This window comes from Sturnira hondurensis, unplaced genomic scaffold, assembly GCF_014824575.4.
Source record: "Sturnira hondurensis isolate 20B ecotype Veracruz unplaced genomic scaffold, ASM1482457v3 Scaffold0007401, whole genome shotgun sequence".
Lineage (NCBI taxonomy): Eukaryota > Metazoa > Chordata > Mammalia > Chiroptera > Phyllostomidae > Sturnira > Sturnira hondurensis.
In genome coordinates, this window is record NW_028080032.1 from 7,139,615 (window position 1) to 7,162,720 (window position 23,106).

Sequence of the window (23,106 nt, forward strand, 5' to 3'; positions counted from 1 at the left end):
GCAGGGTCGGGCAGGAAAGATCCCCCGACTCAGGCAGGCAGGCAGCCAGGGTAGCAGCTCGGAGCCAGTGAGGGTGCGGGGCAGACTGACCTCGGTCACACATTCACGCGCAGATAAACCAGCAGAAAGAGCAGTGAGATGGACCACACTGGCCCCAGCGGGCGAACCCAGCAGCAGAGGGCTGACCGCGGTCGCACATTCGCGCGCAGTGGGATGGAATACGTGGCCCTGGCGATGGTGGCAGACCGAACCGCCATTGCTTCTCTCTGACCCCGCCCCCATGTACAGCATCACAACCCAGTGACTGAGTTGCCCCACTCTGGTAAATACCTAGGGCTCCACTCCTCATAAGTAACAGGCACAAACAGTCCAAAATGTGGCTCAAGAAGAACTCAAAGCCCCAGAGCCCATAACTCTAAGCAAAAAAGAAATAGCGAACCTCTCAGATGCACAGTCCAAAACACTGGTGATCAGGATGCTCACAGAACTGGTTGATTATAGTCACAAATTAGAGGAACATATGAAGGCTAAACTAATTGAAATGAAGGGAAATGGACAGGAAACCAATAGTGATGGAAAGGAACTGGAATTCAAATCAATGGAGTGGACCAGAAGGAAGAAAGAAACATCCAATCAGAAAAGAATGAAGAAACAAGAATTTTAAAAAATGAGGAGAGGCTTAGGAACCTCCAGGACATCTTTAAATGTTCCAACATCCGGATTATAGGGGTACCAGAAGGGGGAGAGAAACAGCCACAAGTAGAAAACGTATTTGAACAAATAATAAAGGAGAACTTCCCCAGTCTGGCAAAGGAAATAGACTTCCAGGAAATCCAGGAAGCTCAGAGAGTGCCAAAGAAGTTGGACCCAAGAAGGAACACACCAAGGCACATCATAATTACATTAGCCAAGACTAAAATGAAGGAGAGAATCCTAGAAGCAGCAAGGGATAAGGGGACAGTCACCTACAAAGGAGTACCCATCAGACTGTCAGCGGATTTCTCAAAAGAGACCTTACAGGCAAGAAGGGGCTGGAAAGAAGTATTCCAAGTCATGAAATCCAAAGACCTACAGCCAAGATTGCTCTATCCAGCAAAGCTTTCATTTAGAATGGAAGGACAGATAAAGTGCTTCTCAGATAAGGTCAAGTTCAAGGAGTTCATCATCACCAAGCCCTTATTATATGAAATGTTAAAGGGACTTATCTAAGAAAAAGAAGATGAAAAATATGAACAATGAAAGGATAGCAAACTCACAGTTATTAACAACCACACCTAAAACAAAAGCAAACCAAGAGGACAGCTAGATCAGGAGTAGAACCATAGAAATGAACACATGAAGGGTTAGCAACAGGAGAGTGGGAGGAGGAGAAGGGGGGAGAAGGTACAGAAAATAGCATAGACAGTAGGTAGAAAATAGATGGGGGGAGGGCAAGAATAGTAGGGGAAATATAGAATCTAATGAACTTGAGACACGTGGTCATAAACTAAAGGAGGGGAATGATGGGGGAGGGGGTGTGCCAGGTGGAGGGGAATGAAGGGGGAGAATAGAACAACTGTAATGGTATAATCAATAAAATATATATTAAAATAAATTAAAAAAGAAAGCAAAAAGATTGCATCTTCTAAAGCACAGGCTTTGGGCACAGTCCCATTTGGGTGTGGTCTGGGGAGACAACCTGCCAGTTTGCTCTTTTGTTGTCAGAAAGATGAGCTAGAGATCAGCCAGTCCAAAACAAAAGTTATATTGGGTGGTAGTATTTTTAATAATTATTTTAGGTGATGATGTAAGTAAAAAACCCAGGTAGGAAGTAACTGTTCAGTTGCCTTGGTATGTGTCTTGCAGCTAGTTTTTCTTGGAGTGTTCACTGCTTAGAGCTCAGTGTTCCATGGATACTTTATTAAGATTTATTTGTATGCAGACAATTGGTTCTGTCTTCCCTAAAAAGTTTTTTCCAAGTTTGGCTCCAAAATGAATACAGACGCCCCTTGACTTGTGGTGGGGTTACATCCCATAAATCCACTGTAACTTGAAAATATCATGAGTTGAAAATGCAGTTAATATACCAAACTTACCAAACATCACAGCTACCCTACCCTACCCTACCCTACCCTACCCTACCTCAAACCTCCTCAGAACACTACCTTAGCCTACAGTTAGGCGATTATCTTGAGTTTCATCTCAAGAGTAATTGCCTTCCTCTTACCAGAAGCAGGAGACACAGATGGGCATTTTGTAGACATGATGGGATGTGAAAACAGAAAACCCACACCCCAAAACGCTGGCAACACAGCACACTGTAGAATATCGGTTGTTTATCCTGGTGATCCTGGCTGACTGGGAGCTGCAGTTCACTCCCTCCACCCAGCATCACAAATATCACTAGCCTGGGAAAAGATCAGAATTCAAAGTACAGTTTCTACTGAATGGATATCACTTTTACACCATCATAAAGTGGAGCTGTCATAAATTGAGAGCCATCTGTGCATAAAAAGCAGTAGATTTTCTCTTTTCTGGGAATAAACAGCTTAGAAAATATAAATGGGAAAAAAGATCTTATTCATAATAGGAAAAATATATACATAATAACTGGGAATAAACTAGAGAAAAGTGTAAAACCTCTGAATAAGCTATACAAAGCTTATTCAGAAAGGCATAAAATAAAACTTGAAGAAATGAAAAATCATATGCCTAGATGTAAAGACCCATTCTCCCTTAAGTAAGCTATAAATATAATACACTATTGGTTAACTTCTCAACAGGATTTTTAAAAAATTGCTTATCTCAAAAAAGAAATAGCCTTGAAAATATTAAACAGGGCCCTGCCTGGTGTGGCTCAGTGGATTGAGTGCTGGCCTGCCAACCAAAAAGTCACCAGTTTGATCCCAGTCAGGGCACCTGCCTGGGTTGGCAGACCTGGTCCCTGCTTGGGGGGCATGCGAGAGGCAACCAACTGATGTTTCTCTTGCACATCACTGTTTCTCTCCCTCTCTTTCTCCCTCCCTTCCCCTCTCTCTAAAAATAAATTTTAAAAATATTTTTTGTAAAGGTAAAATATTAAGCTCTGGCTAGTGTGGCTCAGTGTGAGTGCTGGCCTGTAAATCAAAGGGTCACCGGTTCAATTCCCAGTCAGGGCACATGCCTGGGTTACGGTCCAGGTCCCCGGTAGGGAATGTGCAAGAGGCAACCACACGCTGATGTTTTTCTCACTCTTTTTCCCTCCCTTTCCCTCTCTAAAAAATAAAATATTTTTTTAAGAAATAAAATAGCTCATATCTTTAAAATAAATAAATAAAATATTAAAAAGGAAGCGTAATGATGAACATATTACCCTATTATATATGAATTGTTGTTATGCTGAATGTACATTAAAATGAAACATTGAGTGCTGATGCAAGACATAGACAGAAAAAAAGGGAACAGACTGCAAAGTCCAGAAACAGACCCATGTGTAAAAAGTGATCTGAGAAAAGTAGAATTTTATAAATGCTACTAGAACAAATAACTAATCATTTAGAAAACAATTTTAGATCTTGCTTCCATGCCATAGAGTCAATTAAATCTAAATATTTAAATAAACATGCCTAACCATATAAGTAGTAAGAGAATACAAGTGTGTATTTCTGTAATCTGGTGTGGGGAAATCAAAGACAGAAACCACAAAGCAGAGTCACAAACTCAGTGCCAACAAGGCAATGGCCAGGCAAGAAGTTGACTTTTTCTAGTATACTGGGTAAAAAAGAAAATCACGCAGTCCATTTCTTTTAATTTTTATTTTGATTTAAAATTTTTTGTTGATTTTAGAGAGAGAGAGAGAGGAAGGGAAGGAGGGAGAGAGAGAGAAACATCGATTTGTTGTTTCACTTATTTATGCATTCATTGGTTGCTCCTTGTATTGGCTCTGCCCAGGAATCGAACCTGCAACCTTGGCATATCAGGACAATGTTCTAACCAACTGAGATACCCAGCCAGGGCTAATTTTTATTTATTTATTCTTTTGATAGAGGTAGAACTATTTATCTTCTTGAGAAAAGCAACAATAAGTGACCGCCAACATTTGGTTCAGAGTTACAGAGTGGTAGGGAATGGTGGAAATTGTGACGTATGAAAGCATGCTGACCTCATCCCAGGTGTGTCCCTCCTCTCTTCCCAATTGTGCAATAACATGGCAGCTTGGAGGCCCCAAAGCCACTCAGCTCAAAGCAATTGTTGCCATCCATGCAAGAATGAAGCCACAAGAGTTACAAATTATCTGAACTCTTCCCATATAAATCTGAAAATTGCAAATTTTATGTTAAATCTCCCAAGTTTAAACTGTCATCTCAATTTTTTAAGCTCATGAAACAAAACATTCACAAGGCCAAGTTTAGCCCATAGGTCTCAGAGTTTATGAACTGTAGCTGTATAGTTTTGCTTTTGGTTTCAGGATTATGCTTACCAGGGTTTTTTTTGTTTTTTTTAGATTTTATTTATTTATCTTTAGAGGGGAAGGGAAGGAGAGAGGGAGAGAAACATCAATGTATGGTTGCCTCTGGTGTGTCCCTTGCCGGGGACTGGCCTGCAACCCAGGTATGTGCCCTAACTGGGAATTGAACCTCGATCCTGTGGTTCGCAGGCCCGTGCTCAATCCACTGAGCTACACCAGCCAGGGCTATGCTTACCACTTTAAATGACTTGAGATGCTTTCCTTTCTCCCTCCCTTCCTCCCTCCCTCCCCCACCAAATACAATTCTCTGGATAACAGAGGAATTAACTATAGAAGTTTAGATTGGCTTCCACATCTATTGCCATGGGGTCTGGGTCTTTATGTGAAGACAGTATTATATTTTCAGGATTTTTTCTTGAGCCAGTTTTGGTTATTTATATTCCTATAAAAATCATACATTTAATCTAGGTTTAAATAAATTCTCTTACAGTTTTTATTTCAATCATAGCATATCAATAGTTTTTATCCCTTTCTCATCTCTTAATATTTTCTTGATTGGTTGACTTCAGTTCCCCTCTGGATTTTTTGTTTGTTTTCATTTATCTGTTTTTGTTTGGCTTTGTTAATTCCTTCTAGTTTGATTTGTTCTTTTTCTAGCTTTTACAGTGATTTTTTTGTTCACTGTTTTCATAATTCTCTTTATTCTTTTTAAATTGATAATACAAGTATTGAAGATTATGAGTTTTTCTCTCAGTGCAATGCTTTTTTCCCCCAGTGTCATTAATTTATAAATGGTTTGTGGCTTGCTTTGACTGTCTATTGGACCCAAGTGATTTCAAAAATTATTTTTTGAATTTCCAAGTAGTTAGTTTTTTTTTGTTTGGGGGGGCGTTGCTTCTTTATCAGGGCAGAAGAGAACAACTAAAATCTGCCTAACAACCTTATCCTTGTTTATTTGCTTTTTCCTGATCAGTAACTTTCCGTCACTGACTCTCCTCACCCTTAGCATCTTCTTTTGTCTTCACCTGTGAATGGTATTTAGGATCGTGGCTTCAGACATTTCAGCAAGTTACTCAGTTTCCTGGGTCTCTCCCATGTATACACGAGGTATACATGTTATTAAAATTTCATTTGCTTTTCTCATGTTAATCTACCTTTTATCATAGGAGGGTATCCACCAAGACTTCAGAAGGGTAGAGGGAAAATAATTTTCCCCCCTACTGAGCAATAGACTGTACCTGTATCTTATAGCTTAGGTGTATAGTTGGCTATACATACCATCTAGGTTTGTGTAAGTGTATGTGCTCTGTGATGTTTGCACAAGGACAAAGTCCTAAATGCGTGATGCACTTCTCAGCCTCTATCCCAGTTGTTAAGCAGGTCATGACTGTATTGTGATGAGATGCATATTGTAATCCTTAGAGTAACCACTGAGGAAATAACTACAATACTATACTTTTAAAAGCAGCATATCTCTCCTGGGCATTTATCCCAGCAGAATGAAAGCTTTTGTTCACACTATGCCCTGTACCAGAATGTTCATAGCAGCTTTTTTATAATAGCTCCAAACTGGAAACCAACCAGATGTCCTTCAGCAGATGAATAAACTGCGGTACATAAACATAACCATGGAATACTACTCAGCAATATAAAGGGACAAATTATTGATACATGCAACAGCCTGGATGAATCTCTAGAGAATTATGCAAGTGAAAAAAGCTAACTCCAAAGTTACATAGTTTATGATTTCACTTATATATCATCTTTGAAATAACATTTTAGGCATGGAGAGCAGATTGGTCATTGCTGGAAGAGCTTAGGTACTAAGGGTAAAGGGCGGAAGTGTGTGTGGTTACAAAAGGGTATCACTAGGGACCCTTGTGATATTGTAACTGTTCAGTATCTTGTCTGTGGTGGTAGTCACACACGTACGCACTCCTGCCCAAATGAGTGCAAATGAAACTGGATGAATCTGAGTAAAATTGGTTATATCAGTGTCTGTTTTCTGCTTGTGATATGTTATAGTGATAAATATAACCAATATATAGTTGTGGTTTTATATGGTAGAATGTTACCATTGTGGGAAATTGGAAAAGTATATAAGCGATCTCTCCATTATTTCTTTTTTAAAATACTGATAAGCATGTGTACCAGAACAAAAGTGACTACTAATGAATGCTGAATAAAAATGTGTACCACATGATTCCATTTTTAAACTTTACATATACATAAAAGCTACATTATAAATACAAAGCTATGGATTATTAGAGTGATAACAATTCTGTTCATACAAAGAAACTTAACAGTAATAAAATAATGAGTGCATAGGTGCTTATTTTTGCTCCTTCTGGAAAAAAAGAGCTAAGGTTGGGGGATTTTTTACATTCCTCCAAGCACAAAAATAGAATATAAGATGATAACTGTAACATTCTTAGTGTTTATCCTTGTAATGCTTTAAATGTCACCAGTCATATTAGCAATGAATTCCTCATGATTTATTTCTCTATCACCATCTTTATCAAATTTTCTGTCATCACTCAGTGTTTTCACCCAGTTCTCTAGCAACACATCGCAAATTCCTCAAGCTTATTTTACCTGAATGATCATCACCAAATAGTTGAAATGCCTTCAGTATTTCTTCATGTGGATCTCTTTCCAATATCCAGTCTGTCACAACTTCATTAAAATCTTTAAAGATAACTTTCCCTGTGGCTGCTCTGTCAAACTCTATAAGAATCTTCAGCACAAAAATAGTCACAGGGATGTAAAGTACAGCATAGGAAATATAGCAGTAAAATTGTGGTAACTGTATATGGTGTCAGGCAGGCACTAGAAATATCAGGAGGAGCACTTTGTAAAGTATGTGATTGTCTAGTCACTATGCTGTACACCTGAAACTGGTACAAAATAATATTGAATATCAACCGTAATTGAAAAATAAAATTTAAAAGAATACCTTCAACCCTGGCTGGTGTAGCTCAGTGGATTGAGTGTGGGCCTGCGAACCACATGATCGCGGTTCGATTCCCAGTCAGGGCACATGCCTGGGTTGCAGGTCAGTTCCCAGCAGGGGACTCACGAGAGGCAACCATACATTGATATTTCTCTCCTTCTCTCCTTCCCTTACACTCTAAAGATAAATAAATGAAATCTTTTAAAAAAATCTTTAAAAAGAAAAAAATACCCTCAGTACACCAGCTTTCTTTACATCAAAGCCCAGCACACTCTCACTGTCACTTTTGAGTCCTGACAATCTGTTACTTTATCTTTGTCAAATAGTTCAAAAGCATCTTTAATTTCTTATTCCTGTTTTTCAGAGAGCTCTCTTTTTTCCTCTTCTGTGGACTACAAGTTCACTTCTCAGAGCTAAGCTCACCTTCTCTCTGGGCAGAGATGTTCATCTTGAGAACTTGAGCCCCCTCCCCAAGGCAGCATGACTTCCACAAGCGGTTCAACAGACACCATCAACCCTGTCTATTATTTCTCACAACTGCCTATGAATCTGCAACTATCTCAATAAAATATGAGTTAAGGAAAACTTTTAAAATCAAAAAAGGAATTAAAATCATGGACTAGAAAGTATCCAGCTAATGCAAAAGAAGTCAAAAAATGAACAAGAGAAATATAGAAAAGAAACAGCAAAATGACATGTAATCCAACCATAGCAATAATGATATTGAATGGATTACTCCAATTAAAAGACAGCCATTAGCCCTGGCTGGTATAGCTCAGTGGATTGAGCGTGGGCCTGCGAACCAAAGTATCGCAGTTCGATTCCCAGTCAGGGCACATGCCTGGGTTGCAGGCCAGTTCCCGGCAGGGGACACATGAGAGGCAACCACACATTGATATTTCTCTCCCTCTCTCCTTCCCTTCCCCTCTAAAAATAAATAAATAAAATCTTAAAAAAAAAAGACAGCCATTAGCCAGCTGGATTTTAACAAAAAACAACGTCCAACTATATACTGCCTATACTTTAGACAGCTGTATACTGTATATACTTTAGATTCAAAGACACAAAATAATAGAAAAAGATGCATCTTGCAAAGAATATGCATAGGAGAGCTAGAATGGCTATGCCAATATCAGACAAAATGACTTTAAAACAAAAAATATATATTACTAGAGACAAAGAAAGATGTTTATAATAAAATAGTCAATTCATCAGGAAAATATAACACCTATAGATATATACCAACCTAAGTTGAACTCCAAAATATATGAAGCAAAAACTGACAAAATTAAAAGACAAAATTGATAATTCAACAATAATAGTTGAAGGCTTCAATATCTCTCAATAATGGGTTGAACAGCTATACCAGAAATCACCCAGGGTACACACAAGTTAAACAACACTATCAAGCAACTTGACCTAACTGGCATTTGTGGAACACTCTACCTAATGGCAGCAGAATACACATTCTTCTTCAGCGCACCTGGAACATTTCCCAAGACAGACTATATATGCTAGGCCAGGGGGTTATAAAAAATTTCTTAAAGGGCTCTATAGTAAATATTTTTGGTCTGTTGCCTATAACGGTCTCTGTCACAGCTATTCAACTCTGCGATTTTAACTCAAAAGCAGCCATAGACAACACATTAACAAGTGGGCGTGGCTGTGTTCCACTAAATTTTATTTACAGAAACAAGCGAGCGGTGTGGAGTTTGCCAATCCCTGTGCTAGGTCATAAAACGCGTCTCAATAAATTTAAAAGATTTGTAACTTGATGGAATTAAATTAGAAAGCACCAAAAGAGAGTTTGGGAAATCCATAAATATTTGGAAATTAAACTTTATACTACTTAAGGAGTCCATAGGTTAAGGAAGAAATACAAGGAAAATTAGAAAACATTTTGACTGGATGGAAATGAAAATACAGACAGCAAACAAAAATAATGGCATGACTGCCCAATGCAGTCTGCAGATTCAGTGCAACCCCGATCCCAATTCCAATGATCTTTTTGCAGAAATAGAAAAGCCAGTCCTCAAATTCTTATGGATTTGCAAGAGGCCCCAAATAGCCAAAACAGTTTGGGCCAGGGCGGGGGACAGAGTTGGAAGATTTCATTCTTCCCAGTTTCTAAACTTACTACAAAGCTAAAGTAGTCAAAGCTGTGGTACTGGCCTAAAGATAGACATATAGACCCATGGAGTAGATTTGAGAGCCCAGAAACAAACCCCAGACATCTGTGATCAATTGATTATCGATAAGAGTGCAAAGACTGTTGAATGGGGAAAGAATCATCCAGGAAATGGTGCTGGAGAACTGGAGATTCACATGCAAAAGAGTAAAGCTGCCCCTCCCTATCACATCCTGTACAAAAATTAACTGAAAATGCACCTGTTACCTAAATAGAAGAGCAGAAACTGTTAGAAGAAAACATAGAGCTGAATCCACATGACCTTAGAAATAACGCAAAAAGCATAAGCCACAAAAGGAAGAGAGAAATTAGACTTTACCAAAACTACAATTTTTTTGTGCATCAAATGACATCAAGAAAGTGAAAAGGCGCCCTGGCTGGTGTAGCTCAGTGGATTGAGCGTGGGCCTGCGAACCAGAGGATCGCGGTTCGATTCCCAGTCAGGGCACATGCCTGGGTTGCAGGCCGGTTCCCTGCAGGCCAACTACCAGCAGGGGATGCACGAAAGGCAACCATACATTGATGTTTCTCTCCCTCTCTCCTTCCCCTCTAAATATAAATAAATAAATAAAATCTTAAAAAAGAAAGTGAAAAGGCAAACTACAAAATGGGAGAAAATATTTGTAAATCATATATTTAATAAGGGTTTAGTATCCAGAATACATAAAGAACTTTTACAACTTAAAAAAAAGTTCAGCTTTAGAATAGGCATAGTATTTAAATAGCCATTTCTGCAAGGACACACAAATGAAATAAGCACATGAAAGAATGCTCCACACCATTAGTCATTGGAGAAATACAAATTAAAATCACAATGAAATGGCACTTCACACCCATGAAGATGGCTATTTAAAAAATAAAAAGCACAGAAATAAACAAGTATTAGTGAGCATATGAAGAAATTTGAGTCCTCTTACACTGCTGATAGGAATGTACTATGGTATATAGCCACTGTGGAAAACAGTTTGGTGACTCCTCAAAAAGTTAAACATAGAATTATCATATGACCCAGCAATCTACTTTAAGGAATATATCCAAAAGAAAACAATTAAAAACAGATACTCAAGCAAATCCTTGAACACAAATGTTCATAGTAGCATTATTCACAATAGCAAAACAGTGGAAAGAACCCAGATGTTCATCAAGGGATCAATGGATAAACAAATCATGGGATATACATATAATAGAATATTATTCAACCACAAAAAAAATTAAGTACTGATATATACTACTACAGCATGAATAGGAACCTCAGAAACATTCTGCTAAGTGAAAGAAGCCGGATAAAAGTCATATACCTGGTTGAATAACTCAGTTGTTTAGAACATCATCCCAATACATTAAGGCTGCAGGTTCAATCGCCAGTCAGGGCATAAATAAGGGCATAAATGCATAAATAAGTGGAAAAGTAAATCAATGTTTCTCTCTCTTCTTCCTCTTGCCCTCTAAAGCAATTAAGTCATATGGAGTATGATCCCATATATATATGAAATATCCAGAGAGAGTAAATTCATAGAAACAGAAAGGAGTCTTGGAGATTGCTGGGTCTGCAGAGAGGGAAGGGCATAGGGAGTAACTGCTTCGTGGTACAGGGTCTTATTAAATTTGGAGTGATTAAACATTTTGGATTTAGATAGAGGTGGTTGCGCAACATTGTGAATGCACTAAATGCCTCTGAATTGCTCAGTTTAAAATAGTTACTTGTATGTTATATGAATTTCACCTGGTTTTAGAGCATATTCTCATAAGAAGTTGTGATAAACCTAAATTTTATAAGTTATATTCAAAAGTACCACTTTTGTAATAATCATTTGCTACTTGACTTAAGAAACTTACTTAATAAGTTATTTTTATTGAATTGTTGCTTAGAAAGTTAGATAATTGATGCTTACAAAAAGAATAATAGGACATAGTTAAAGCAGAGGTTAGAGAGAAATTTATGGCTACAAGTGTCTGTATTAGAAAAGAGTACAGAATCTCAAATCAATAACCTATACTTCCACTATAAAGAAGCTAGAAAAAGAAGAGCATACTAAACCCAAAGAAAGTAGAAGGCAGGATATGATACAATTTATTAAATCACAGGTTCTCTTTGGAGCCAAATTCTCAGGTACCCTCTCCCTTTTGTATCTCGGTGAGAAATCCTGCTGCCGATAAAATAGTCATCTTCTGTTACTTACTGTTCTTTAAATTAAACAAACTGATTAGATGGTTTGGATTTAAGACTAGAAATTTCAGGGACTATTAATTATACAAAGGGCGAGAAGATTTTCGTGTAATTGAAGTCAGAAATGCAAAGTAAGATCCAGCAGTGGGTGCCTGTATGTTCTTTCTCCTCTTCATTCCAACAAACAGTTACTAAATGCCTTTTACATTTGTAATACTTAAAAGGCAACGAATGCTTATTACTAGGATGATAGTCTCCCTTTTAAAAGATTATCTTATTTTAAAAGGTTACTAATACTCATGCTAAAAAGATATGAAAATATCATAAAACTAATGTATCACTAGACCAGGATTAATATTTTGGAATAATACGCCATCTACTTAGGCCGTTGAGCCAACATATCATTCATAGCTAAGCAATTTAGTGAAAGAAAGACAGAACAGTCCTACACTGTATTCTGCGTCAGAGTATCCTCTGCCCGCCCCCACCTCTCTAGTAATGGGTTGGAAGGCCCTGCCGAGAAGGGACAACTCAAAGGGAATTATCAGCAGTCAGCTCCCAAGAGCACTGAAGATGTCCCTTCCCTGTGATGACAGCACTACCTCTAATACTGTGCATGTCAGTGTCTGTTCAGAATTCCCCAAGAGTTCCTTGCTGATGCCACCCAGTGCAAGGACCCCTGCAGGGGCAGCATTCTCACGCTGGTAGCTCACTCCCAGCTGGCCTGGGGTGATGGCTGCCTTAGGCAAAGATAGGTTTCCAGTTTCTGTGTCTGGGCAGCCACCTGACACAAAACCTGGCCTTGCTTGCAGAGGAGCTCCCTGGGAAAGGAGCACTGGGTTAGTAGAATCCTTTCCAGAGACTTATGTTTGTCAAGGCTTCTTCTGTGTTATTTACTACTTTTCTCTAATGTCTTCCCTCCCCACAGCCCCCACTGAAATGCACACACACACATGTGCACATTGAAGCCTTACATGAGATGAGAAAACTGAGGTGTAAACGGGCCAAGTATTGCCATCCAGCCTGTGACATTCTGGGAACAACATATAGAATTGCTGAGTGCAAACTTGTTGTTGCTTTCCCCACCGCACCACTTTCTGTCTGTTCGACCATTTCTCCATTATTAGTCCTCTCAGTATGGATGTGTAAATCTCTCGTTTCCTAAACTGAGAGTTCTTTTACCAAGTCTAATTTGTCTGGTGAGGGATATTTCTAAGAGATTGAGAGTATTTCTAAGGGATTGAAAGGGTAACTGGACCCAGTTTCAACGTAGGGTGGAGGAGTGCCCCCCACCAATAGCTAGTTCTTGGACCCTAGCAGTCCAACAATGTAACTAAATTCTGACACTCTCTGCCCAGAGATGGCATCAGAGTCCGCAGGTCAATGGCTCAGTCCTACAAGACTATATCAAGACTGCACACACATGCGTACACCTCAGACACCAGCCTCAAGCCTGTTCTCTTACCTGTGCTTCTGACCGACCAGGAGAGGTTGGAGGCTCCAATGGCTCCTCCAGCTCATAATGCCGATCGCAAGTCCAGATCGTGAACTGTGCTTCTGATGAACTGGCTGTAAGTCGGTCGCTCCCACAACCCCCTGCTTGGTTTCAATTAGTTTGCTAGAATGGCTCGTGGAACTCAAAGAAACATTTTACTTATTAGTTCATTGGTTTATTACAAAAAGATAGAACTCAGGAACAGCCAGATGGAAGAGATGCACAGGACAAGGTTTGTTTGGAGGTACTTGGAGTTTCCATGCTCTCTCCAGGTACATCACTCTCCCAGCACCTCCGTGTGTTCACTGGCCTGGAAGCTCTCCAAAAAAGGACCAGTGAACTGTCCAGGGTTTCTATGCCCCATCTTTATATCATTTTCAGAACTTGCCACATTAACATAACAAGAGACACCCTTTCCACTCCTCAGAAACTGTAAGGGGTTCTAGAGCAATCAGCCAGAAATGTGGACAAGAATCATTATATATATACACACACATACACAATTTATATCCTACTTCATTTTTCCCACATATCTTCATATTTCCCTTGACATTAATATTTATGTACAATTCCAGAAATAAACAATTCATAAGTTTTAAATCGAGTGCTGTTCTGAGCAGTGTGAGGAAACCCTCACCATCCACACCTGGACATGAACCATCCCTTTGTCCAGCATACCCACAGTGTACCTATAGAACAATACCCACAGTGTACCTATAGAACAATAAAATCTTTTGAGAGAAAGGGAAAGACCACATTCACATCACTTTTATTACAGTGTGTAGTTGGACTTGTTCTGTTTTATTTTAGTTGTTATTAATCTCTCACTGTGCCGTATTTATAAATTAAGCTTTATCGTGGGTATGTACATACAGGAAAAAGACATAGTGTATATAGGGTTTGTTACCCTATGGGAATCCACTGAGGGTCTTGGAACGTATTTCCCAGGGATAAGAAGGGACTACTGTAATGTACAAAGATGATGCTATCTTGGTTCTTAGTCTTTACAACCTAATTTTTTATTCTTTTTCCTCCCACAGTTCATCCATGAGCTCAGATTTCCCGCATTACAACTTCAGGATGCCTAACATTGGATTCCAGAATCTGCCTCTCAACATATATATTGTGGTTTTTGGCACCGCCATATTTGTCTTCATCCTCAGTTTACTCTTCTGTTGCTACTTGATCAGGTAATCAATTTTCATTCTATGTTACTTTAGAGTATGTTAATCAATAATAAATTAACTTTCTGCCTTTAGGTTAAAAATTTTTGTAAGATTGTGGAGGAGACAGAAAATATCCTTATCCCTTCTAGGTTCTTTTGGCTAGTCTAATAATCAAACTGACATGGAACAGATTAACAAAAGAAAAATAATCAAATTTAATCACACATATACCATATTTTTCGGACTATAAGACGCACCCTCCCCTCACCACTCCACCCCCCGCCAAATTTGGGAGGGGTGATGGTTGTTAATGCTGCTGTTGAGTTCTGTTTACATTTACATTGGTCAGATATTATGTTATTTATGGTAGTAAATATTTTAACCACATTTTTTGCTTCAAATTTTTTTTCCTGTTTTCCTCTAAAACCTAGGTGCATCTTATGGTCTCAAAAATACAGTATATTCAGCCATTAAAAGGAGTGAATAACTGATAACCTGCTATAGTTAGGATGAGCCTCAAAAACATTATATTAAATAAAAAGCCAGACACAAAAGGTCACATATTGTAGGATTTCTTTTATATATGTATTTTGTATATTATCCATAGTAAGCAAATCTATAGAGACAGGGTTACCCAGAGATTGGAGAAGAGGGGACTTGGGAGTGACTGCTTAGTGAGACCACATGTTTTGGGAGGGTGATGGAAGTTTTGAAACCAGAGAAAGCTGGTGGCTACACAACATTGTGACCACACTAAACACCACTGAATTGTACAGTTTAAAATGTTCGATTGTAAGTTATGAGAATAAATATAAAGGAATATTAAAATTTTTATTAAAGGATTAAAAACCTGAAAACAAGCCCTGGCTGGTGTGGCTCAGTGGATTCAGTGCCACACTGTGACCCAAAGGGTCGCACATTCAATTCCCTGTCAGGGCACATGCCTAGGTTGTGGGCCAGGTCCCCAGTAGGGAGCATTGGAGAGGCAAGCATGCACCGATGTTTCTCTCCTCTTTTCCCCATCCCTTCCTATCCCTAAAATAAATAAAATATTTTAAAAATAAAATAAAACAGCCCTGGCTGGTGTAGCTCAGTGGATTGAGCACGGGCCTGCGAATCAGAGGATCGCGGTTCGATTCCCAGTCAGGGCACATGCCTGGGTTGCAGGCCAGTTCCCGGCAGGGGACACACAATACATTGTGTGTCCTCGGCAGAGGCAACCATACATTGATATTTCTCTTCCTCTCTCCTTCCCTTCCCCTCTAAAGATAAATAAATAAAATATTTTAAAAATAAAAAAAGTTAAAAAAAATAAAACAACAGAAATTTTTTTAAAAAATAAAGTAAAAGCCTGGAATAGAAAATATTAATAAATATATAGTAAAAATGGAATGTATTATTAAAGCATTCCCACAGAGACTGTAAGCCAGGTAACCTCACCAGTGCATTCCTTCAGACATTTAAGAAAAAGTACCATCCTTAAATGACTCTTCCAGAGAACAGAATACTTCTCAACTCATATAATGAAGCCAGCATAATTTTGATTAAAATAATACAAAACCTCACAAGGACATTACAAGAAAGGAAATTATAGACTTGGGTCTCTCATAAACAAAATATTGGTCAAATTCAGGGATGTGCAAAAAAGGTAGTACATTAAAACCAAGTGGGCTTTATTCCAGGGATCAAGGTATCAATACAATATACCACATTAACAGTGAAAAGGGGAGGGGGAAGCATTCGAGACTTCTGGTCCAGATAGACTGGTAGGTAGGTATGCATCGTCTCCTCGTGCGACCATAGAATTACAAATAGATCTCAAAATAATAAACCCAAAACTGTTAGAAAATTGAGCTGTATGGAAGTTCAACAACCAAGGATTTAAAGAAGCCACAGTGAGTCAGATGGGTAGGAGGAGTGGAGTCACGGACAGGTGCGAAGACCTGGTATGGCACAGAGAGGCAGATAAACTATCTCTATTCACATACGGCGGATGAAAATTGGGAGGGATACCTTGGGAACAAGTGGTCCCAGCCCCAGGCCAGATCACACAGCCCAGGTTTCCAGCACTGGGAAGGCAAATCCCCATAACTTCTGTCTGTAAAAACCATCAGGGATTGAGGAGGCAGAAGAAACTGCTGGATTTTCAGGAGACTCGGCTGAAAGGACCTGCACAGACTTAGAATGTATGCAAACCCACCCACCCTGGGATTCACCACCATGACAATAGCTGGAAGGATGCCAGTCACATACAGAAAGTGGGTGAAGTGACTGGTAATGGGGCAAGTGCCAGGAAAACCTCCAGAGGCCAGGCAGCAGTATTGTCCCCTCCCAGATCCCCCTACCCACCCAGGCGCAAAATGGTGAAATTTTAGACAAAGGAGAAAAGATGGAGAAAGAGAGAGAGAAACATCAATGTGTGGTTGCCCCTCAGGGGCCACCTACTGGGGACTGGCCTGAAACCCAGGCATGTGCCCCGACTAGGAATGGAACCGGTGACCCTTTGGTTCGCAAGCCAGTGTTCAGTCCACTGAGCCACACCAGCCAGGGCAACATTGTTAGAGTTCTTAGCCAATGCAGAACAAAAAGAGGAATAAAAGAAGTGAAATACAGTATAGAAATAAAATATATAAAGATTATAAAGGCAGAGTTTAACACCTATTTGTAGACAGAATGATTGTATATATTAAAAAATCCAAAAGATTCTACAGATAAACTATTTAAAATTAATACGTGAACTTAACAAGTCACTAGATACAAGATGGATGTACAATGTCTTTTTTATATAGTACCAACAAAGAATTAGAAAATTTTAAAAATTATCATTTATAGTAGATTAAAAATTACCAAATTCCTAGGAATAAATCTAATGAAAGATGTGTAAAGTATTCTACCTAGAAATGTATAGACAGAAATTAAAATCTAATAGAGGAATGTACTGTGTGCATAGGTTGGAAACTCAGTCTTGCAAAGATGTCTGTTCTTCCCCAATTGATCTATAAATTCCACACAATCTCAATCAAAATCCCAACAGATTTTTCATAGAAATTGACAAGGTCATGCAATTTACATAGTTAAGAACAAAGCTTGAGTACTTATACTACCAGACCCCAAGACTTGTTACAGAGCTAAAACAGAGTGCTAGTCACCTAGCACCCAGATCGTGCTTTCTAGATGACTGTTCTCCTATAGAGTGAGTCAGGGCTCTTTGGGAGAAGTGGTTAATTCCACAACAGGGGCATGGAAAATACAAGATGAGCTTGGAACATCTGTCAGTGCCAGTAAGCAAGGGAAAGAAAGAGGGCATGTTGACTGAAAGAAGCTAACACAAAAGAGTACATACCAAATGATCCATTTATGCGAAGCTCAAAAATAAAGCATCATTAATCTACAGTGATAGAAAATCAGGACAGTGGGCGCCTCTTAGGGGTGGGTGTTGATTAGAAGGAGTCATTTAAGGGATACTGGAAATACATATCTTGATCTTGGTGATAGTTCCACTGGCATGTATATATGTGTGTGTGTGTATTTTTACATAGTTAAGTTCCTAAGACTTTTGTACATTATTAGATATACTTATTTTTAAATTAGAAAAAATATTAAATATTGAAACAAGTGGACTGTCATCAATATAAAAATTGTTATATTGGAAATCTTAATATTGCATTGTTCATTTGTCTTCTAGGCTAAGACATCAAGCACACAAAGAATTTTACGCCTACAAACAGGTAAGAAATTTACTTCAGATTGGCTCTCGTCATGTTTTTTACCCCCTAAAAATGAGAACTTATATTTCTGCTCATTTTAAACTAGGACTTGTGTTCATTTTAGCATTTCACTTGCCAGTTGGCAGTACAAAATAAATTAATCTTAAGTACTCTTCTTTCTTATTATTTAAATTTATAGAAAGTTCAGATGATATAGTAATATAATTTTTTCCTATAAAAGAAAGTTTATTTAGAAAGTCACAGAGGGTCTGTAACTTTGCTGATGTGATGTTAGAGAACTTGGGGGGCTCCACTCACAGAGCGCCCCCACCCACCACGGATGAGAACAAGTCTACCCAGTCATGATCTGCTTGGGGAGGAAAGGTGGCCAATGTCTCAGAGAGGAAGGGTCTTGAGCCTGTTTCTCAGTAGCTTTTATTAGGTTTAATTTGGGTAGGAATGCGGGGCATATACATAAAGCTCATCATTGTCAGGCAGTAATGATCAAAGGCTAGAAAATATTCAAAGAACTCTGGGGGCCTATTCTGAGTCACAGTCAGATAGATAGAGGGAATCAAACTCTTTTTATGCTTGGACCCTTATCAGTTAAATTGAAGGAATTCTTAGCAAAGCAGGTTTCACAGAATTTTATGTATTCTTTCTTAGGCCTGATCACCCCAGGAAACTGCCCATTCCAGCACAGGGCCACACCTGCCTTCCACATTGTTTCAGGCTTAAGTCAGGAGGGGGAAGTAAGGCAGCCAAGAGATTAGGAGACATTTTACAGATAGAATGAGGATTCAGGCCCTTGAAAAGCCAAGGGGTGAGGGTCCATCACCCCTTTTCTATGGTCTCCTAATTCCCTCCCTGATGGCCCCTTCACGACCATGCCTATCTTCGGCTGTCCCTCCCTTGAGGAATCTCACCCATCATTGGCTAACCGGTCATCTATCGAGGGCCAAGCAGGGTAAAGTAAAGGGGACAGAGGCAGTGCCCCTGCCGGGAGGATAAACTTTGTCTCTTTGGTGGCTTATGGTCCCGAGGTCTTTTTACTTGTTGAGGGGTTATAGCTTCTGAAACCAGGCAGGGCAGTCCCCAATCCAGAACCATTTCACCATTTTAGGATTACATATCTTTTTTGTCCATTTTTTGTCCATCTTTTGTCCATGTCTCTTTGACATCTGAGCTCTTGGCCAGTTCCTTAGATGTTCATACTGTTGTCCTAGGTAACCTCATACCCTTCCCCATAGGTCTCATGTGAGATTCATACACAGAGTGAAATGTTTCAGTTTTCTAAATGAATGAATCTTTTTGTGTCAATTCTGTCATGATTTTGACAACCCAAAGGTATTTGAAAAAACTAACTAGAAAATAAAATCGGCCTTGGTGGTCATTTAAAAGGCAAAATTGACTGATGAAATTAACAGAGTCACAAGACATATGGTAAAAAAATGTCTTTAAAAAATAATTTGAAATTTAATATACCCCCACATGGCAAGATAGTAGCTTTTGGTTGTGATTTTTGAAAACGTGATTTACTCTCAAAATTATTTTAGGTTTAGGAGTATAAGATACTCAAACTAGAGATTTCTCAAAATTTCACTTGCCTGTTTTTTCACTGGAAATGATATATGTGTTTATTCTTAGAAATTTTCTGTTTGAATATCAGTTTACTCTCTCATCACCTGGTATTCTTTCTAACTGATAGTCCCTACAAAGTCCAGTCAGAGACAGCACCAGGAGGAATGTTAAATCTATCTACGTAACTCCAGAGAGAGCCGCAGCTTTCTGAGGATAGGAACATACAATAATGAGCAAAACTTCTAAATTTAAGACTGGTATTACTTTTTAATCTTTTGTAAATGATCAGTAGTCCCTGGCTTGGTGGCTCCATGGGTTGGCACATCATCCTGTACACACACACACACACACACACACACACACACACACACACACAGCTCATGGGTCAGATCCCAGGCAGGGCACATACCTAGGCTGGTTCAGTCCTGGTTGGGGAGTACACAGGAAACAATTGATTTGGTGTTTCTCTCACATCAGTGTTTTCCTCTCTCCCTTCCTCTCTCTCTAAAATCAGCAAACATATCTTCAAGGGAGGATTTTTGAAAAAGAATAACCCTGGCTGGTGTAGCTCAGTGGGTTGAGCGCAGGCCTATGAACCAGAGGATCGAGGTTCGATTCCCAGTCAGGGCACATGCCTGGGTTGCAGGCCAGTTCCCAGGAGGAGATACAGGAGAGGCAACCATACATTGATATTTCTCTCCCTCTCTCCTTCTCTTCCCCTCTAAAGATAAGTACATAAGAAAATCTTTTAAATAAATAAATAAATAAATAAATAATTACCAGTCAGTCAGTCACAACAGCCAGCACCAGGTTTTGCTGAACCGTAAGGAGTCCGCCTCATTTATCTCCTCCCACGTCAGCACTTTGTCCAGATGCTCATGTGTTAATGTCTTTTCCCAGAGTTTAGTCTGTTGTCAAAGAGATTTTTAAATTGCTTTCCAGAATTTTGTATCATTGCTCAGGTTCAAAGAATGTTGATAAAATGTTTTGTCTCAAACTGTACATGAGAGCCCTCTCCAATAATGAATATAAAGGGAAATGAGCTGTATGCAAAAAGAAAAGTATTTGTAAATATAATGAGAAATTTTTTAATTACAGATTTTTTTTTCTGCTTTTAGTTTTTTTTTTTAATTTATTTTATTTTTTAGAGAGGAAGGGAAGGACAGAAGGAGAGAAACATCAATGTATGGTTGCCTCTCATGAGTCCCCTGGTGGGAACTGGCCTGCAACCCAGGCATGTGTCCTAACTGGGAATCGAACCGCGATTGTGTGGTTCGCAGGTGGGCGCTCAATCCACTGAGCTACACCACCAGGGCCTGCTTTTAGTTTTATTAGCATATATTTTATGCTGAATTTACTCCCAGGCCGTAAGCTTTTGTTTCTTCAATTTCTTCTGGGACCTTTTTCTTCTGTGCAACCTCCTCTTCCAGTTTAGGAACAGTCTGCTCTTTCTCAGTGAGGACCATCTCCATGTGGCAAGGAGAGCTCATGGGCAGGCAGATCTGCCCATGGGTTCTCTAAGTTCTGCGCTGCATCTTGGGAGCTTCGTTCACCTGGATGTGTTCAATGACCAGAGAATCCACATTAAACCCTTAAGTTCAGCTTTACTCTCTGCGTTTTTAAGTGCATGCAGCAAAAACTCAGCATTCTTTTCGGGCCACTGACCCTGTGTCCCACCCCACTGTTTGCCTGGGCACACCCACCAACTCCACCATTGTATCGAGGGAATGGGACACGCTGCTTCTTTAAAGTGACATCTTTCAGATACTTGGTGGCTTTTCGAATATGCATACCTCGATGGCCTGGGCAGTTTCCCGAGTGTTCTTAAAGTGAACACAAAGATTTGAGCCTCTTGATTTGCATGATTTTGTGGGGTTCTCTGGTCAAGTGAGTAGTGAACCATCTTCAGAGGTCACTTCTGGTCACTTTCGGAAGAGTTAAATTACAGATTTAAATGGGCATAAGAACATACTTTTTGTCTTACAGGTCATATTAAAAGAGAAAGTAAAAGAATTGAATTTACATGAGGTAAGTTGCCTTTATGAGTGTTTTAGTCCTGAGCTATTTTCTAGTAGAGTGGTATGCTTAAACATCTTTATTTTCAGAAGTTGAAAAGTTAGATTTTGATCAGCTTAATAGAATATTTGAGGATGGGGTCACATAAAAATCAATTGTGTGAAGACTTTAAGAGAGTAACATAACTCATATTTTTCATAGGGACAATGCCCACCTAAGCTTGCGCAGTGGCAGGGACGCTGCCCGCTGTCAGTGCCGAGTGAGGAGGAGATAGGTGGATGTGAGTTTTTCTACTCAAGGCGAATTTGCAGTCATCGCACTCTTGAAAGTGTTCCCAGTAGTCCCTTCTTACCATTGTCACCAAAAAGACACGATTATTTCTTGGGAGTAGGAGTTTGGGGAGGTGGGACAGAGGGACGCAATAGGGAAGACCATACGAGGAGAGGCGTATCCTCAGGATTACCTAGTGTCAGGGGTGCGTGGTTGTAGGTTCGAGGGTGTTCCCTATGTTATACTTTGTAACTTAAGTACAAACTCGTGTGTGTATCCTGATACACCTTAAGACACACAGTCTGTAAGAATTCTTCTTCCTTTTACTTCTTCTGTTGCCTCTAACTACAGACATTCAGAATTTTTAATTTTAGGGCCCTTTCTCTTCCTATCCTTCTGAGCTTTTGAGCTGGTGTTTAAAGCAAGGACTTAGAAAGCTGCATATGTAATATCTATGTTTTATGTGGATTAACTGTGGTGAGCTACATTGCCAGTCTCTTTAAGATAATTTGTGAAATTATGTGAACAATAATAACAATGATTTATATTATTGTTGAATATTTGACATCATCTGCTGCTCCTCTGCTCTTTCTGCACATTTTTTCATCAGAGTTGGTAGGTCACAGCATTTTATACCTAACCTTGCATTAAACTCAAGCATCAATTACTGTTTTATTTTTAAATTTTCCCCAAAGTTAACTTTAGCACGTGGCCAAAATTAACATGAAATAATCGAGGGTGATCCCTTTTCTGTTTGGGGTGTCTTCGATGACCATTAATTAAAACATTAAATCCTGACATACTCCTACATTTGCAATATTGAATAACCAGATTTGCCGGGAACAGGCGTCGTCCTTACTGGTCTGGCCCATCGGTTTCCCATCTTTATCCTGAGGAAGTGCACGGGTTGCGGCACTGTGTGGCAGAGCTAGTGTCCAGCTGTACCCACCAACTTCACCGAGTCTGCCCGGGCTGCTGATCCACCCTCCCTGTTATTTGAAACGGTAGCAAGGAAAACCTAACCTTGCTACACCTTGTGTTTAGAGGCCATGATGTATTTTTCACAAGTCACTTGTTTCTTTCCAGCTGCATTTCTTAGTAATGAAACTATTTTTTGTCAAATTTTTATGTGTGTGT

General features: G+C 39.3%; 1 protein-coding gene and 1 pseudogene across 2 annotated transcripts in view; one reads left to right on the forward strand and one right to left on the reverse strand.

The window, feature by feature from the left end:
• Positions 1-23,106, forward strand: part of RNF24 (ring finger protein 24) — a 43,196-nt gene that overhangs the window by 16,329 nt on the left and 3,761 nt on the right. For both annotated transcript variants that reach the window (XM_037051715.1, XM_037051714.1), the window contains exons 2-4: positions 14,270-14,419; positions 18,081-18,123; positions 21,670-21,711. In XM_037051715.1, coding sequence (XP_036907610.1) covers positions 14,277-14,419; positions 18,081-18,123; positions 21,670-21,711 — 228 coding nt within the window. In that variant the 5' untranslated portion in view covers positions 14,270-14,276. The remainder of the gene's footprint in view (positions 1-14,269; positions 14,420-18,080; positions 18,124-21,669; positions 21,712-23,106) is intronic.
• Positions 21,013-21,586, reverse strand: LOC118990897 (60S ribosomal protein L17-like; annotated as a pseudogene).